General features: G+C 37.3%; 1 protein-coding gene across 3 annotated transcripts in view; it reads left to right on the top strand.

The window, feature by feature from the left end:
- Window positions 1–19,428, top strand: part of TBC1D5 (TBC1 domain family member 5) — a 325,080-nt gene that overhangs the window by 226,550 nt on the left and 79,102 nt on the right. For all 3 annotated transcript variants that reach the window (XM_075051907.1, XM_075051919.1, XM_075051928.1), the window contains one exon: window positions 15,815–15,957. In XM_075051907.1, coding sequence (XP_074908008.1) covers window positions 15,815–15,957 — 143 coding nt within the window. The remainder of the gene's footprint in view (window positions 1–15,814; window positions 15,958–19,428) is intronic.

Raw genomic sequence — 19,428 nt, 5'->3', positions numbered from 1 at the left:
CGTTCACCTCTATCCCATCAGACTGACACTTTCCCCATCTGCATTTGCCAGTTGTAGGAAATGCCAGAGGATTAGGATGTCAGGTCCATTTTCAAGCTGCGTAAAAAACAATTCTGAAACGTCCCTTGTGCACCTCTCACATTAGCATTGGAAAGTGGTAGGTTCTGAAAAAGATACTTCTCTTTAAAAGTAAGTTAAAATACAGTTTTAAGGAAACAGATCAAGGTATAAAGAGGACAATAGAATTCAAATTAGTGTCATTTTGAGATATCTGTTATTTCAAATGTGTAAGTATGCAACAGATTTTCTGCCAGAGAGGCGGAGAGGGATTTTTAGTGTCCCTTTTCTACCCCGAAATTTCTGAGAAGCATACAGAAAATTGGAACTTGAATTTTTTGCTGGAGGAATACTTCAGGTTGTTAAGAAACAAATAAAAAGTACTTCTTGGATTTCTGACATGGAGCACCTGTTTGAGGTAGAGCGTGCTGTAGAACCTGCCATATTTTTCATTGTGTCTGGTTTTGGTCCATATTTAAAAATAAGTTAATCTAAACCAGTGAATCAGCAGACAAAAATAGGGTCTAGAAGTTCCAGCCAAGTTTTGCAGGGCAAGGATAATCAGAAACCCACATATATGTAGTAGAAAGTTCCTGAAAATACTTAATCCTGTATAAATAAGATAGAAATGGAGAAGAAACAGCCTCCACTGTCCCTCTACAACATTGGCTGGAGTTGGGACATGAGAGTTGTTTAAAGCATGGCTTGCTGTAAGACTTGTACTTCTGGTGCCCATATAACATGTCCCAAATGTGTGTGGCAATGACTGTGTACCCATCTCTCAGGACAACCCAAGCTCTCACGTTTCCTATCCCACATTGCTTTGCTGCATGAGCCAAAATCTCTTCCTAGGACAGAGCTGCTTTGTAGCATAGAGATTTAGCAGACAACTGTTTTGGCCAAGGAAGAATGATTATGGTCTCATCTGATCTGTCCATATTTCAGGCATGGGTATGATTTGACCTTGGATGTGAATGGCATAGTTTTTAACTCCTCTTCATCCCCCTAGTTTGTTCTAAATATTGTACTAGCTGAAAATATAGCATATATTCAACTATACTATGTCCAAAATTTGCGGTTGGATGACAAGTAGAAAAAGATACATCATCTTAACCGTCAGATCATATAGTCTGCAGTCTCATTATTCATTTCATTGCAATCACAATTGTATTCTTGCAATGGCCTGCAAGGTAGAAAGCAGATTTCCAGCATGGCAAAGAGCAGAACGCAGCCCAGGAAAACAGCGGTTCTGCTCCCTCTGCAGGGTTACGTCTCCAGCTGCAGGGTCTTCTCTCTATCTCAGAAGCCGTGTGGTGGGCAGGGGAGAGTCCTGCAGACCCCTTTGGTGAGAACAGTAAGTTCAGCTTTAAGCAAGGCCATATGCTGCTGCTGTCACCTCCTACCAGCAACCGCTACGGATAAGGAGAAAACTGAACCCATTGCATAGGCTTAGGGCTGAGCCCAGCGCCCACACTGCACACAAATTACCCCTTCGGTCATCCGTCTTGTGCTCCACAGCTCCTGTGAAAAAAATCCTCACTGATACTTCCCTTCCAGCTAAATCTTCTGTGCCCTCTTGTCTATCCTTCATCTCTTCCTTCTTTCCTGCTTAGTATTTATTTCTCTCCTTGCTTCCCTCTTTGAATTATTTACCTCCTTTACACCCGATCCCCCTCCGCATATGAATGTCTATGTGCACAGATGGGATTTCTAGGACAGTCGGTATATAATTTTCCAGAAACACTGTTATTTAAAAACAAACTTGATCATCTCAATCAAAAGGGCATAAATGGAAAAAAAGTTTTACTGATTTTTTTTCATCCTTAGAACTAGCTCTCCATTAAAAGTTGGTATGTCTGATGAGAAGCAGATCCAGTCCCTCCTTTCTGCTGATAACTTTATTTTGCTGATACATCCCGATTAGTAGTGAGCTGTGAGGCATGTACATCATTTTTGTTCTTACATGGACATTTGTCAGCAAATTTTATGCCCAGATATCTTGTCAACTAAAATTCTTGTCATTAAATAACAAGTTAAATTTAGTTAAAAATACTACACCTGGTCAGAGTCCTCTGTCTATTTTTATTTCCTTACAATTACTTTTATGGTTTAAAACGATGTATCTGTCTCCTCACAGTGTGTGAAAGATCTATACAGATGGAAGATAGTGACTATAAAAGGAAAGCTACTGTTAGGATAGAGGTAGAGCTATTGGAAAAACAGATGAAAAATAGCAGTTCTTGTTGTTCTTTTTAACAGTGGCCAGTGAATTTCTACAATACTGTGGGCTTTTTTGAAGTTCTGTGCTTCTTAAAAACTTATGTTGTGTCATTTTACTGTCATTTCCACAAACTTGGGTGATTGCTTCCTCCTCTCATATCCAAAAGAGGTAAGCACAATTTCATCAGTTGTATATATGGCATTCCTGTGCAGCAAGATGCTAATTCTTTAGTGCTTCCTACTCCTTTTAATAAGGACTAACTTCTTGATTCCTAACTGTGGACAACTAGTTAAGTTTGGAGTTGTCTTTGATTGCAAACATTTTGATTTTGAGTGATGTGCCAGTATAAACACATTTGCGTTAGCTGATTTGCAAGAAATGTTAGAGAAGCGGTAAGACTACTGCTATGCTTTCAGGAGGAAAAAAAAGGCAGCCTTCAGTTATTAATGATTTTTTTAAAGGTTTTACTTGTGTCTTAGAGAGAACTTTTAGAGATGAGCAGTTACTCTGACCACAAAATGAAAAGAAATAACAATTAAAATAAACGTTGTTTTTTAAGATATACTTCGTGTTTTAAAAAGATGGCTCATAAAAATTGTCAGCTCATGTAGCTGTCAGTTCAGCTGACCAACCTGATGGTAGTGCTGTCCCATGGTCCCTCTGCTTGGAGATATACATTTCAAGCACACAGTAATATGTAACTCATAGGTGTATAAAATCATAATAGAGCATTTCGTCACATCTAAATAAGGGTAGGTGCATGCTGTCTGAACGGTTAACTGTTGAAAACATTGAATACAAGACATTTGACACTAATTTTACTGGTCAAATCTCCCCTGAAAGAAGTCTGCCTTGACAAGCCGTTCACAAGCTACCTTTTGCAGAAAGAGCCTGGCTTGATGGGTCGTCGCATTAAGCTACTTGACATTTGTCCCCAGTCAGACCGGATGCCACATGAAAAATTTACTCAAGCGCGGGGCTCCCAGGAATAAACATTTCTCTGGTGTTGCTCACCGGGGACTCGGCAAGGTGAGCGGAACTCCAACTTGTCACGGATGCTCTGTTCTGACAAACATAAGTAGATGCTAATGGCTAAATCGTGACAGAATAAAGTCCCACAACCATATGGCTAATTGCCACAACAATATCTTCAGTGTTATTAATCAAGTTTTCATAGTGTGCCATGATAATTGGAATAATTAGAAACAGCATAGGCATTGCTTGCCTCTGCCGCACATACTGCAGACAGGGACCTGGAACAACCACAATTGCACTTTCTGTGCAGCGTTGTTTAGTGCTTTCCTTTCCAGCAAATACTGTGGTTAATTAATGAATTAGCTGTTTGCCACCAGAGTATTTTATTGCTAGCAGGGCTTCTGCAGGGGCACATAGGTAGCTAAATGAGACCACTAAGCCCCTATGCGTTTCCAAAAAGATGCGGTATTCCCATAAGGCTGCCGCTACACAACTCAAAACTTCACCAGTCATAGGCACTTTGTTTCACAAAAGTTGAAGTTCCTATTCTTGTAACTAATATGTAAAACAACTTTTTAAAGTATATAGCGAAAGGATAAAAGAACTTCCAAGTGTGCATTTTTTTGCTTAGCAGTTTAAGTGAAAGCAAGACTCTGGATAACAATAGTGCAGTTAACTTAACAGGCAAAAGAAGTTAACTCTTATTTGCCTTACCCTGCTCAATAATGGAACTGGGCTCCAAACATATTCTGCCTTTGAACTAAGGTTATAAATAAAGTGGTGGTTCTAACACTGTTATTTACACTAAGCAGCTAAATCATCATTTTGTGTGCTACCTATTGGAACAGCCTTATTTGATTCTTACGTTTAGGAGTACGACAGCAGGGAAGAAGCACATGTGTTTCCTCAGTGCATGCATCAACATGTAGTTGACTGGTCACTAAAACTGGCAGATTGATGATGATGACTCCCTTCACTGGATGTATGAAGGCATTTAGCCAGACTAATAGATTGAAATGGACTGCTGCATGTATGGCCTCTGAACAGCTTCTTAATTTAGTTTTAGAGCGTACAATAGATGTAATATTGAATTCAGTGATGATATAAATCTTCTCTCCTCATTTTAAAAAATAAATAAATTTCTTCTCTGGAGTGGAGAGCCACAAAGGGATTTTGAAATGTTATATACTTAATTACAAAGAGGTTTGCAGAAATAAGCCCCCAGTTCAGGTGGTAGGTAGGAATTCTGTCCATTTTAGGTTTATTGCTGTTTAATTTTTACTCTCAAGGGGGAAGCATCTCTGAAGTAAGTCTGCTATACTGCGATGAAAAGGAATATGGAAAGCCAAGATTCTCTGAGGGCTGCTGTCAAGGTGGTCTGGCCCCTGTGGGCGGTAGCTCCAAACAGGGAATTTCAAGTAGAGCTCCTTCCTCTGCAGAGTTGCTGTAAAGTTGGGTGCTCCAGTCATTCATGGAAGATGCCCAAAGTCCTGGATGCATAGAAAACGATATTTTCTCTAGTATCTCTGTAGTGGGTTTTTGCCTCTCTTTAGGTGTTCTATTATCTCTCCACATTTTTCTTACCAGTTTTTTGGCAAGGAATTTATTTATCTGCTGTGGTCTAGTTTTACCTGAGTTTGTATTCAGCATAATTAGCAGGAATTTTCCAAATACTAAAATAAGGCTTCTGCAAAAGGTATGTATAGTAAGATTTTGTGGATGTTAATAAAGTCTTCGCTACTGGTGCCTGTTTTATTCTGAGCATGGCTGCCAAATAGCTTAATAAGGTTTTTTTGTTTTCTTCATATCAAAGTATCACAATTTCAATTTCTTATGCTTTAAGCCCAACTGAAGATTATCACTTTGTAAAGGCCATGTCCTTTTACTTCAGATATGTTTGACGTATATTTATGCAGTTTTATGAGATAAAGGAGGCGATCTGATATATAATTTAATTAGCTTAAAGTTACCATTTTACTTGATAATGCATATTCTTTGATATATTGTCATCCTTAATTTTACTATGAAAACCTAAAACTGTCTTCTTTATCAACTGAATTCTCTGTAACACCAGAAAACACCTGTGGTGGAGAAATGGGATTAGAAAGGAAAAAAAGACTCACATGGATTTGGTAAGCTAGTGGTGCAGTCACAAAGGCATGTTGCCTTGTTGGTTTGAATACAGTGTGTTTTCCAGTAGCAGTTCCATTGCTGGACATAGGCAGATAGCTTCTGAAGAATTAAAAAAAAAAAAAAAAAGTTAAATCTCCTGAAATTTTTAATATGTTTTCTTTAGCATACCAGAAGAAAGTTCCTTTGTTTTAACATTTCAATACAGAGTAACAGAAAGATGGTTCAATTGTAGATTTCAATTTTTTATGGACAGAAAAGGCATTTTATTTAATTGTGATAGGGAAGTCTCAAGATAGAATATAAACTTCATAATATTTTATCAGTACTTATTTGTTTACTTTAGAGCTATTAACAAAATTATGTCTCTTCTTTTTATTTTAAAATACATGTCTTTTTTATTAAGTCTTGTCCAAGTGGATTCTACAGAGAAATGTAGTAACTCTGTAGAAGATATAACAACACGGGACAGTAAAATGTTATAGGTTCCTCTTCTAAAGAGAGATTGTATAAAGGGATCGTTGTATCTTTTAAACCTACTGTGTGCATCTTGAATCAATGGATAAAGCTATTAGCAAATTTATTTTATCATCTTAAGAACTGTGCTTTAATTGCAACACTGAGAGTTGTTTTTCTAATATAATTTCTCCACTTTAAAATGAAATTTAATCATTGCTGTTTAAAGATGGAAAAGTTGGGGGGGTGGAGTTCCTAATTGCTAATAGCTGATATCAGTAGGAACTTCACTAATTTAGAAGTGCCTCTTTTGTTTCAATAGGTTTATTGCAGCAAACAGTGTTTAAAATCATTCACCTGTAATTATTTTTGTTAAAAAAAGAAAATGTTTTTGCTACTCTGCAATGATTTTCAAAACAAAATGCACATGCATCATCAGTATTTAGGACTGTAGGTTTTAATTGCAAAGAGCAGTAAGAATTCAGTAGGCACACCTTTAAGTTCTTACATTTTTCTCTCATAAGTGCAGATATTCGTCATTAAATTAGGGTTTTAGATATGTGTTGGAGATGAAGTCCCATACTGCTTGCACTTAAGGGGTGTTTATCATTGACTTCAAATGCTTTTTTCCAGTAGAATGTAGCAGTCCCCTCTAGTCCTTCTGTTTATCCCCATAATTTTATCAACACTGAACCTTGCTTTTTATGTCTGAGTATTGTCTTAGCTGTTTAAATTTAGTTGTTTTGCAGAAACACAGCAGTATTCTTCAGTCTTTTTCCTTTGAATACAAGCACAGTTTAGCCCAGGTAATTTCTAAATGAGTCATGGTATAACAGTCTTGTACTATCCAAAAACCAAAATAGCCTCTGAAAATGTTAGAAGGATGAAATGGAAAGTGGAAGTGTCTGTAATCTAACCAAGCCAGTACAGCAAGCTAAAACTGATGGAGATCAGCACTGGTATTGAAAACGGTCATTGTGTCTTACAATGTGTTAGTCCATAGTTACTGTTACAAATAAATTTAGATTTAAGCTTTTCCAGAAATAGACTATTGCAAATTTGTTGTGAGAACCATTGGCAAAGCCTGCAAATAAAACTACTAGGTTAAAAAAAATTTGAATATGCAGAGAAACTAGAATTCTCTCAGAGAAGAAAGTCAAAAGCAAGTTGACCCATTAGATAAAGAAAAGGTGAACCAATTACATGCGTGTTAAGAGCTTTTTCAGCCAGTCGTATTACTTGAGTTTTACATTACGAAGATGAATCACATAAATTGCAAAATCAGAACAGTAACCCAAGATCCTACAGGTTTATAAGTTTAATTATTCTGAATTTCTGCTGTTATAGGACTTTATCAAATAATCACTGAATCAGATCCAATCTTACATGATATCCCTCCAGAATTTTGTAATAACATCTGATCAGAATTTAAAGATTCAAGTATGGGAAACCACCACATCTTTAGGCAAGTTTCTCCAGTGGTCTACTTGTCATTGCAGGGGTTTTATTTTTGTTTATGAGGTTATTGTGGAAGGGGAGAACAGCTTGTGGTGATCTTTTGGTGTATATTTTACATGCCTTTTTGCTGGTATGATTCATGTATCATTTGTCTTCCCCTTGGTGAAGCCAGGCTGACCACTCCTGATGATTATCTTGTCCTTCGTATGCCTGGAAATGGTTTCCAGGATTAGCTGCTCCATCATCTTCCCAGGGGTCAAGGTGAGGCTGACTGGGCTGTTGTTCCCTGGATCCTTCTTAACCTTCTTGAAGACAGGAGTGACATTTGCTTTCCTCCAGTCTTAGGACATTCTCCCAGTCGCCATGACTGATCAAAGATTATTGAGAGTGGCCTTGCAATGACATCCACCAGCTCCCTCAGCATTCATGGATGCATCCGATTCATGTCCCATGAACTTCTGTATGTCTAGTTTGCTTAAGTATTCCCTGACCTGATCCTCTTCCACCAAGGGTACACCTTCCTTGCTCCAGCCTTTTCCTCTGTCTCTGGGACCTGGAATTCCTGAAAGCCAGTCTCGCTAGTAAAGACTGAGGTGAAGGCAGCAGTCAGTTCTTCAGCCTTTTCCATGTCCTGCGTAACCAGGTACCCTGGTTGTAGATTAGAGTAGAAATGTTGAGCAGAGTTTTAAAATCAGGGGTAGGTTTTAGTGAGTTTGGTTACCAGTAATGCTCTTTGTAAAAGTTTTTTTAAAGAAAGTTCCTTATCGTTGGGGTGTGTACTACAGCAGGCTGAAGTGGGAGGCAAAATGTACACTTTGCAACAGCTGCATGAAGGAGCAAAATACATCACTTTTGTCAGCATTAAGTGGATTCCCATAAACTTGCATGAAACAACTTCCAAAACAAATTCAGAAGAACATGAAAGTACAACTACCAACATTTAAAATAGTGCAACAAGCTAGAACTACATCAGGGACCAAAACCATAGCAAGAACATGAAGGAAAATTATCTTCCCTATAGCAGGAGCACCACCACTTCTGTTGAAGATGTCCAAGGCACCCAGCTGTAGTTGTTGGTACCACCCAAGAAGTTGGCTGTAGGTGGGGAGCAGCAGTAGGTGACAGAAAATCGTGACACCAAGGGCAGCACCAATGCCAAAACAAGTGCCTAAAGTTAGTTAAGAACTGGAACAGAAACCTAGCCAAAGCAGGCTAACAGGTTCAATAGTTTTATTGTAGAACATTTTTTAAAATATTAAACATTACTGCTAATGAAGATGCAATGGCACCTTTTTCATTAAGTGCATTCCTGCAAGTGCGTATATTAGAATTGGTCTGGCTCAAGACAGCAGTAAGTGCTTTTGCAAAGAAGGGTAAATTACAGCAAGGAGGGGGAGATAGTTATTAAGAATTTATTTTTTAGAAAGACAAACCTTCTTTAATAAGGAAATGCATAGAGTCTTCCAAAAATGGAAAGAATTTTTCTTAAATGCAAAACTGAGTAATCTTGCCAGTAAACTGGAAGAAACCATATGGGAGAGGAAATAATCCACATAACAATTAGATGCGCATGTCATTTATTTATAAAAATAAAATTAAAGGTATTTATTTCAAAGAGATGTGCTAGTCTGTGTTTGATAAGGTAATTACTATAAAAAATTTTCAGGATATGTAGAGCAGCAGGAATTTTCAGTAGGACAAATCAAAACCTTTTTCCCCAATGGAAAGAAGGCAGCAAAGTAAACTGCATACAGTATTCTTGTTCATCACTTAGCCTAAACTTGAGTAGATTTATATTAATAAATGAGTGTTTGTTATCAGTATTATTCAATTTTAAATACTTATTTTCTGATGGGAAAACATATGGTAGAGTTTGAAACCCATTTAATCCATAAAGTAAATGTGTAGTTTCGTTTTTACTGGAATTGTTTTCAAACACCGTAGTTTTCATCTTTGTGTAAGACCCCAGTGTCTAAGCTGTGGAGCAGAAAGCCTGTGGATTTTATAATAGTTTTTAAAGTTGAGCATTTTTTAATATAACTATGTAAAACTTAAAAAATTAATGGATGTGAACACAAACCAAACAGAATTTGAACCAGAAAAAAAAACAACAATAACCTACCTTGTATCCACCCAACATCAGAGCCATGATTCATGCATTTGGTGCAATGATCCACCAAATCTAAATGCAGCCAGTACTGGAGAAGGCGTGAAATGAACACCCCACATGGGAGTGCAGGACAGGACAATCCCACCTAGATCACGGTCACACCAAAGCGTGTATGTCGTTCCCTGGCAGAAGAGTAGTCTACATACAAACCTGAAATTACTTAAACAGATAAGGCAGGTGTATGTGCACATGTAAGAAGAATCTTTTTTATATACTTTCTATTATCTCTGAGTCTAAGGAGAAGCTGAATGATTTTTTTAGATGTTGGCACATGCTTTTTCCCTCCTGTCGTGGTTTAACCCCAGCCAGCAACCAAGCCCCACGCAGCCACTCACTGACCTCCCTCACAGTGGGATGGGGGAGAGAAATCAGAAGGGTAAAAGTGAGAACACTCGTGGGTTGAGATAAAGACAGCTTAATAGGTAAAGCAAAAGCCGTGCACGCAAGCGAAGCAGAACAAGGAATTAATTCACTACTTCCCATGGGCAGGCAGGTGTTCAGCCATCTCCAGGAAAGCAGGGCTCCATCACGCCTAACGGTGACTTGGGAAGACAAAGGCCATCGCTCCCAACGTCCCCCCCTTCCTCCTTCTTCCCCTAGCTTTATATGGCGAGCATGACACCGTTTGGTCCGGAATATCCCTGTGGTCAGTTGGGGTCAGCTGTCCCGGCTGTGTCCCTTCCCAACTCCTTGTGCCCCCCCAGCCTCCTCGCTGGTGGGGTGGGGTGAGGAGCAGAAAAGGCCTTGGCTCTGTGTGAGCCCTGCTCAGCAGCAACGAAAACATCCCTGTGTCATCAACACTGTTTTCAGCACAAATTCAAAACATAGCCCATACTAGCCACTATGAAGAAAATTAACTCTATCCCAGCCAAAACCAGCACACCTCCTTATCAAACACACTTTTGTACAATCAGCATACACTGCTGGAGACAATGTGGTAGAATTCTATAATATTTAAATGTTTTACAGCCTAAGGAAAATCTGATCATCTTGTCTGCCTTCTCAAATGACAAAGGCCACATAATTTTATCTAATAAATCCAAAATTAACATTTGAATTTACAGATGAAGTAAACACATATTCTCACAAGATGTCTGTTTTCATTCCCCTCACAAGTTAAGTAGATTAAGGCAAAAAAATGGAACATATGCTGTAACAATATCTCACTGTACATCCTTTATGGGTGGTGTGTATATGAGGGTATGCTGTGTGTAAAATTCTCAACGTTTAGATCCAACGCATCAGAAATTTCTGTAAATCCCTCAAAGTCTGCTGAGCTTCCCACGTAACTTCTTATACCAGTTTTTTGGCTTTATTGGGATTTCACATGTTTCTCTCTGTTCTGACAAAATATTGGGTTTTAATAAGGTTTTGTTTATTTTAGAAATGTCATTTTGTTGATCATTACACTTAGCTTCTTTGCCTTTCTTCTCATCTGTGATCATTAAGAGTTTCTTGTGCACCAAGAGCAGTACTGCCCTTCCACAAGACCCTTATAGAAGAGCAGCTGAAAGAAGAAGTTGTGATTATACTTTGGGCATGTTTCCTTTGCTGTCTTGTATCATTTGAAGGTTTTATTAATCTCGTAAGGACATTTCGTACAAAATCCCTGAACTGTATAAATCCATGGGAGTCTTAATAAAAACAAGATTTATTAAGAAAGGAGACAGAACACTGGAGAAATGGACTGTGTAACAAGTCTAAGCTGAAATGGTGCTAAAGCTTGTCTTGATTGGTCCCCTTCATGTCATTAACAGAAAGTAAACTACCTTACACATCCTCTGATTGCAATTGCCTGTCTCCCCTCCGACTGCCTCCGGCAACTACCAAATCTGGGAGAGCTTCTGGTATCGAATGTCTTCTTTGGAGGGTGCTTTTCTATCTTTGCTCTTCCTTCTCATCCATGTGAGTGTTGACGGGTGCTGCTGTGGGAGAGGTAGCCCCCATGTTAGCCCTGCCTGCTGCTGGGTACCTCTGCAGAAGTATAGCCACGGAGATACACAGCCTTCTTCAACTGCAGCCCACCCTCTGCCCATAGGTCAGAAACATGGACGTCTGAAATTGTAGTGCAGACACGAAGTCTGCCCAGAGTAGCGCTTACTGCCTGGCATTGAACTATTTAATTCTCTTCCGTATAGCTTTAAGTTCTTTTGAAAGTGTTATACAAATGTCGCTCCTCATCCTTTTTCCATATCTCATTTTTGAACAAGCAGATCACAGCTCAAGTCTGTCTACCCTTTCTCCTAAATTATTGACCATGACTTTACATAGTAAATTGCACTGGCTACAAATGTTTGCTTGAACATAATTCATGACAGAGTTTAAAGAGACAGAGCTTACATATCATTTTCTCAGTCAGTAAACAACTGATGTTAATTTTGGCATTTCTCAGCTTCCAAGTGCTTAGTTTTGATAAGATGGTGTTCTTTTCAATAGTTACAGTCCATTTAAATAATTTTCTTATTTTAAAAAAAGCAGCAAAACTTGCACTGAGAATGCAATGACATCCTGCAAAATCCTACTGACCCTTCCTTTCCCTGGAAGACTCCCACTACTGAGTCTTGCAAGCACTGGAAACTAGATGAACAGCATCCTCTGCCACCACATCCACTACGTGGCACTAGCCATTGCAGGTGAATGATATGCACCTTTGCCATTTCCCATGCAGGAAGGAGGGTGCAGCTGGGGTGAAAGACGGGGAAACGGAACAGACTCAGTGGAAACCTGCACCCTGCTGTGTTTAGGCCAACCAAGGAATTACTAAATTTGGGCATTTTTTTAATATACACAGCAAAAAGGAAATACCAGAGACCTTGTTTTGATTCTAGACCTTCTTAATGAAATGCCTGGGGACAAAATAAGTTAAACACGAGCAGAATTTTTTTAACCTTGTTCTAATGAATAGTATCAATGAATAAAAAAATCAAGTCTTGAGCAGATGCTTGAAGTGGAAATGCTTGAAGATGCTGAAGATTGAGTTTAGCAAAAGTATAAATGGCTGAAAACAGGCTCTTAGAGTAGAATTTTTAGGCAACTTGTTGACAAGTTGTAGGTCCTAGATATAGAAGTAGCTTCAGACTCATGCTTTCCCTTTCCTGGCGTTACGGTTTTTCTTATTCTTTCTGATTTCATTGTGTTGTTTTGTCCTCATATTCCTAAGCTGTTTGCATCACCTCATCTGTAACCATTTCTTAGGCTTATTTAAGTTTTTTTAAAAAATTGTCTGCCTTCCAAGAAGACAGAGAAGATAACCAGCTAAATATATGTAACAAATAGCATGAGTTAATTTTATTGATGCTTGCAGAATTATCCTGTAAATCTCAGTCAAAATGGTTGTGGGTTTAGTTAAAACTGGTAAGGCTGGATCATTGCCTTATTTAATGGCTTTACTAGAGTACAGTTTTCTCTTGCCTTCCCTATATTGTAAGGTCATTAATGAATCATTATCTATTGCTAGTAATTACTGATCTCTTGAGAATATTGGTTTAATTATATAGGAATCATAAGTGGAAGATACAGTTACGTATTCTACAATGTAGGTAGTAGTACCTTGGTGTATTATGGCTTTAAAGAATCTGTTGTGGGTTTTTTTGTAGATTTTAATTGCTAAGTGTGCCTGGTAAAATATGAATTATTGTATTACTGCATGTGATAAAAGGTATACTATTGTGAGCCTCGCAGTCTGCAGGTGTAACAGATGTAAGGCAAGATTAACAGGACAGAACAATAATTAAACCAGAGACAGCCATCTCAAAAAAAAAAAAAAAAGGTTTATCATGTCCAATGCAATTATTAAGTGTGTCTTAAATTCTCTGCAAATATTTGTAAAAGCAATAAAAATGTGTTAGTTTGAAAGACAGCTTTTCAGCGTGGACACTTACTTTAAGGAATTAAGATCCCTTTTTATGAATACAAAAGCTGAGTGGAGTCCTGCCATATGGCAGCATGGTTCATAGGCAATAGGGTCCTTGGTTTATAGATGCTATGAGCTAAATGCTGCCGAAGAAAATAAGAGAGCAGTTAGTATATATGCATTTACAACAGTATGAATTGCTTGCTCCCTTTAAGACAGGAAGGTTCAAATAATTAACGGTAATATTACGGTTGCAAAAGGAAGTCCAGTTGTTCTTCAGCAGACTATGTCTGTGAAACGTGATACCTCTGGGGACTGAGATTTAATTTTCCCAGGAGAAAATATAAAAGCAGGAGGAAAAAAAGAATGACTTCTGCTTGAGCAGAATAAACCTGCATCTACAAACGATTAACACTGCATAATGAAGTAGTAAAGAAGCAAAAGAGATTTCTAATAAAAGACTAATAACAAATCCCATTACACCATGGTGTATTTTTTCCCTTAGAGTGTATTAGACTTTTAGCAAGGCTTCTGAATGAGATTTGGGTAGTTGCAAGCAAAGTCAGCTCAAACGCTTGAAGCTTAGCTGAAATTTCTTGCCTAACAGTTTGTGTAACTTGAAAGTTGCGGTTTTACAGGTGGGAGGGGTTGTTAATGCAAGTAATAGGCTTCACGCAGAGTTTGGGTAATATTTGTGTCACCATAGGATAATAGTCTCCTGTGGGCTAAGCACTGTAGGGTAATGTGCCACTACATGGTAAAATCCCTTCGATAGAACAGACGTGGTATTAAATGCACTAGCTAAGCCTTACTTCTGTGTTAACAGTTCTGACTTCTCTTTCTGAGGCCTGAAAATAAGTCCTCATAGGGAAGGGGTTTGATCAGAGAGAGAAATACATAGAGTTTGTGTTTTGTCATAGCTAATATTGTGACTTTTATGATTACTACACTAACATAAAAAGTTACAAGATCTTAGAACGTAAATGTTTAATACAAGGATGAGATGATGCTGTCTTTTGAAACTACGTATTTTCACTTTTAAAAGGGAACATGTCTTGCAAGGGAAAAAATTCTGTGTAGTGATCTCTGAATCTGTAACATGGATGTTTCTGCAGATTATACATATGGTTCCAGTGGCAGGGGGAATAAAAGTTTACAAACAAACAAGTGAACAAAACCTTGACTCGCAAAACAGTCCCTTTAAATTTCTTTTGTAAGACAGTCTTCTTGTACAGATTGTTGCTATCTTAAAAGCTTGTGCTTGACTGACGTGTTGGAATTCATTTGTCTAGAAATGAACTTTTATTACTGGAGTCACAAAAAAACCCCAGATGCCTTAAACCAACAATAAGTTCTGGGACAAAAGTGGTTAAACATGAATTCTTACAAGTGAAACTAATGTTGATGAAATTTCTAGTTGCCTTTTTAGAAATTTTTGTGAGTTTTAAAGAATGACTTAATATGCTTAGCAGAAATTTGCAATCAATCTTTTCTTGCCACTGAATAAACAGATTCCACACGCATAGTAATTTGCATATCCACACTAAAAATGTAATTCATTATTTTTAAGTCCACTTTGTAATAACTATTTCAGGATTAATGTTACTAACTATTTTTAGCTCTTTTAAATGTAACCTTAGATAATCCTACCTAAAAAGGCACAAAGCTACCAGGTCTGTTCTGGAATAGGAAAGGGAAGTGCCTTTCCTGAGGTCAGCAGGTAAGCCAGTGTAAGAGCCAGAACTGGAAAAAAGAAATCTTGAGAAAAAAATTTCTTCTACTGCATCTCAAGCTTACAGCCTCAAGCAAATAGTGCGTTTAATAAGACAGATTTTCACATTTTGCTAGGTATGAAAACAGCACGGATACGAACAGGAATTGACGGTATAGTCTACATGCAGATTATCACTAAATCTGGTAAAGATTTAAATTAGGTTTAATCAAAATAGCATCCATAGCATATTTTACATGGAGCTGCGAACACTGTCATTGATTACAGGGAGGAAGCCTCTTCAAACTAAGTGTGACCCTGTCCATTTTAACTGCTGCTCGGCATCTGCTTCTGAACTGGCTTTCACTTCACTGGGCTTTTCGGGGCTTCTCATAAACAAACCACTGGCTTCACCCTCCTGGTTTTGCTGTTCCACGCTATTCTTGCGTAACATTTTCTCCCTTTCATCTTAGATCACTATCACATTAAATGCCAAAAAATACAGTATATAGGATTGATATGTTTTGTCCTTTGAGGTTCACCCATGTAATAATATTAGTCAGTTTAGCTTTTACAGTCTGCAATGTATCACTTCTTTAATGTAGATGCAGTAACATTTCCATGAATACAGTTAGTTAAGTGGTTATGACAGATCTTTGCGCTTTGCAAAATTTTCTAGTAAAATGTTTTGGATTGTAGCTTATCCTGGGATATGTATCCTGACTTTACCATACTTGGCAAAATGGAGAAATACAAATCACATCTTTTCCTGGTTTTTTTCAGGCGATGGGTAAGGCTCCTGTTTGGACGTGAATTCCCACTTCAGGACCTTCTGGTTGTCTGGGATGCTCTATTTGCTGACAGTATCACCCTGAATTTAGTTGACTACATTTTTGTAGCCATGTTGTTATATATTAGAGATGCCTGTAAGTATCAATTATCCTACACTCTTTTAAAAAGAATGCAAACCTATTTTTCCAAAGAAAAAGAGGACTTAAGAAATGCTAAATTTCATTGTGAATTTTTTAACATACTGAAAACGCTTCCAAACGCTAGGAGAGGAGCTATTTATTATCAGACACGGTCTGGTGTATTTATGAAACAAATTGTATCTTGGAGTTAAATGCAGGTTTGTTTTCTGAGTAGTTCTCTGGTTTTATATAGAGTTGCGGATTTTATGTGCAGTAAGTGATACAGGTATGTATAGAGCTCCACCTTCTGACCAAGCTGATGAATTGAGTAAAGCCTCCCTTTGAGACTGGAAATACTTTTATGCTGTTCTGCTGTGAGAAATGTGAAAATGCACAAGGCAATGACTCATAATTTTCGAAGATATATCTTGAAAGAAATGTAAATGCAGAGATGAGTAACAATTACAAAATATGTTTATTCTGTGCAAGAATGATCATTTAATTTTATTTTATTTTAGTATGCCTGAAATATATGCAAAGGTGAATTCTTATGGGTTAGTGATGACCAATGAATACGTTAAGTTGGGACAAACAAGAAATCACAAAAATGTTGTTAGCTTATATAATTGTGAATGGGAAGAGGAAGATATGTAATGACTGAGGCATTTATTTCTGTCCCATCATATTTTGAAAAAATTCTGTATACAATTTTGCTGCAAGAAAGTATGCGTCTTGCAGCAAGATGCATGTCTGTCATTAAATACATGAATTCCATAGCATGCTGTTCAGAGTTAATTATATACAATCTGTAAGCTTTAGGTTATAACAAGGTCGCATATTTGACACAATTTTGTATTCTCGGACACATAAGGTTTTCAGCATCTGTGGTTCCTATTTTAGGGCCCAATCTCAAAAAGATAACGTGCATGTACTCTGCACGTACTGTCGTTCCAGTGCCTGCCTTCATGTGGTTTTTTAATTACTTTTTAATAAACATGCAGCATATAGAGCTACCTTATATTCCTCTCAAAGAAGTGGACACTTAATTCAGTTTAGAGGTTTCAAAATTAATGCTGCTGTTTCAGGATGATCTGATTCCAGATCATTATGTTCTGCAATCTAAATCTGGCTTGTTTATGTGCAGTAAACTGAAATAATCTTAAAATTTTTGGTATAGATATATGATGCAGATGCATGTAAAACTGTTTCTTAACATCAGTGTTTTATTTTGTGTCATCGTTTTCCTTTAAAAAAAAAACCAAACTTTAGAACTGTGTTGTAAGCACCCTCTCTCTTCTTGGGGAGGGAAGGTTGTTCTGCATTTGTTTTCTTTTGCTTTGTGGTGCTCATGTACAAGTACCAGTATGAGGTAACTAAAAACATGAGCTAAAATGTGTTCTAGGCATCTGTATGATGCCCTCTTTTTTCTGAAATCCCCAGGCTTAGTAAACAGAGTAGTAAATAGCTTTAAAGTGTCGTACATTTGCCCAAATGAGATGCAAAGTCACCTTATCAGGACAGCTAATACTTCATACATACACTGTTTCTGTAATAAGTAACTTTTTGTTCTATAGGTAGACCTAGTTAGTTACTCTAGGCATAATAAAAAGGTGAAACAAAGTACCCAGTCATAAATACTGTAAAGTTGAATATATTTTCAAAGTCAAGCTCAAACGATAGTGATTTGCACAGTGATTTGATAAAAGAAAGCTTTTCTTCTATGTCTGTAATAGAACAGTTTTCCATTTTTCCTCATTTTTTTATTGCTGATATTTGAGCTTTGAATGGAGTTCAAAGTTCCGTTGTAATATTTTTACAAACATTTTCAAATAAAATAGGTTTCTAAAAGCTTCTATTTATTTGGTAAAAGGAAATGTTAGCTCAAAACATGTGATGATGTGAATCATCTATAAATAAACAGTCTGGAAATTTTCAGTTTAAAAACTTTGAAACAATAGGAATAATAATAGAGCTCCTAAGATATTATATTATAAAAATGTCAAATGTAAACAATGATAATAATATAGTACTGAAAGCATTTGAAAGTTTAAAAATTATGCAGATTCTTTTATGCCAAAACATTTGGGGATGGAGGAGAAGTTGCTGGTTTGGGAATTGATGGGGGGTTTTCTGTGTTTTATTTTGATATTCTCAAGGACATGATTTTAAGAAAGTATTATTTCTGCTATATTTTTTATTTTATTGTTATTGATTTGAAATCCTCTGTTAGTCAAATGATATATTATTCAATGAGAAGGGAACATTTAGATTATTAGATTATTGTTTATACATTTTAGAGATTACGGACACATAATCACGTACACAGCCATTCTGTAAAGACTGCTCTGTTCAGTTTTACATCTGTATCCAAGCAGAGCTTTATCTGTGGAGTGATAATCCTTGCAAGCCAAGTGTAGGGTTGTTTACCAAAGTATCTGTGAGTTTTAATAAATTAATTTTTTTTTGTTTCTTTGGAAAAATTCATGCAAAACAACCATTTTTTAAATGTGTCAAACCAGAAGCAGGATGTATATGGATGTATATGAAGTTGTTGATGAAATCAGAATGGAGGGGAGGGTGCAGTGCAAAAATACATATATTTTATATTCTTCCCTTCCCTTCAAGAATGACAAAAATCAACAAACCTGGAAGACCTGTCTATATTTTGCTTAGTAAACTGTCATTATTGCACCAGGAGCTAATTTTGACTGATGAGTGTTAAGTATATTTTTATCATGTTCCCACTTGAGGACTAGCTATGGCCATTGTTAGGATGTATTTTTTCTTATCTAAAAGCACTCTGAATATTTTGAGGGAAATAAAGGAGCCACAACCTTTTCTTAGAGGAGCTGATTTGTTATTTCTGTTATAGTGCAAGATGTTTGTATTATCTATGTTTAACTTAGTTTAAGGCCTACTAAAGAGAATACAGCCATGCGTAAAGCAGCAGGGGGAAGTAGGTTAGGAAGTAGGCTTCCTGGGTTAGGAAGCCATCAGGATACAAGACTGGTGGCATCAAACATTAAACTCTTAAGAAATGACATGTCAAGGAAAATTAGGACTTTGTTGAGGACAAGTACAGTTAGTTTACGTGTTTTCCACCACTATTATTGCTGCTTGCGTCCAGGAATGTTTATTGGACCAACAGAGAAAAGTCAGTCTCATCTAAAGCAGAAGGGAGAAAGCAATTTGATGTTCCTCTGCGCACTGCATAACAAATATTAATCAAAAGGCAGTAAGATTGTTTCCTCTATGTAGAGGAGTTTCTCTACTCCTTTCCCTAGAAATACCAATAGCATTCTTTGGAGAAGTGAGAACTTGTTGTTCACAACAGAAGTTGGATCCCGGTGTGACTCTTGCCAACCCAATTAGTGAAGGAAAAGCAACGGTACAGAAGCACCAAGCTTATTACAAGGCAGCTGGCCACAGTGTAGGATATTTCACCATTGAACTTCAGCACCATCCAGCTACTGCTGAGACTGGATA

Source organism: Buteo buteo, chromosome 2, assembly GCF_964188355.1.
Source record: "Buteo buteo chromosome 2, bButBut1.hap1.1, whole genome shotgun sequence".
Classification (NCBI taxonomy): domain Eukaryota; kingdom Metazoa; phylum Chordata; class Aves; order Accipitriformes; family Accipitridae; genus Buteo; species Buteo buteo.
This window is presented reverse-complemented; position numbering and strand designations above follow the sequence as displayed.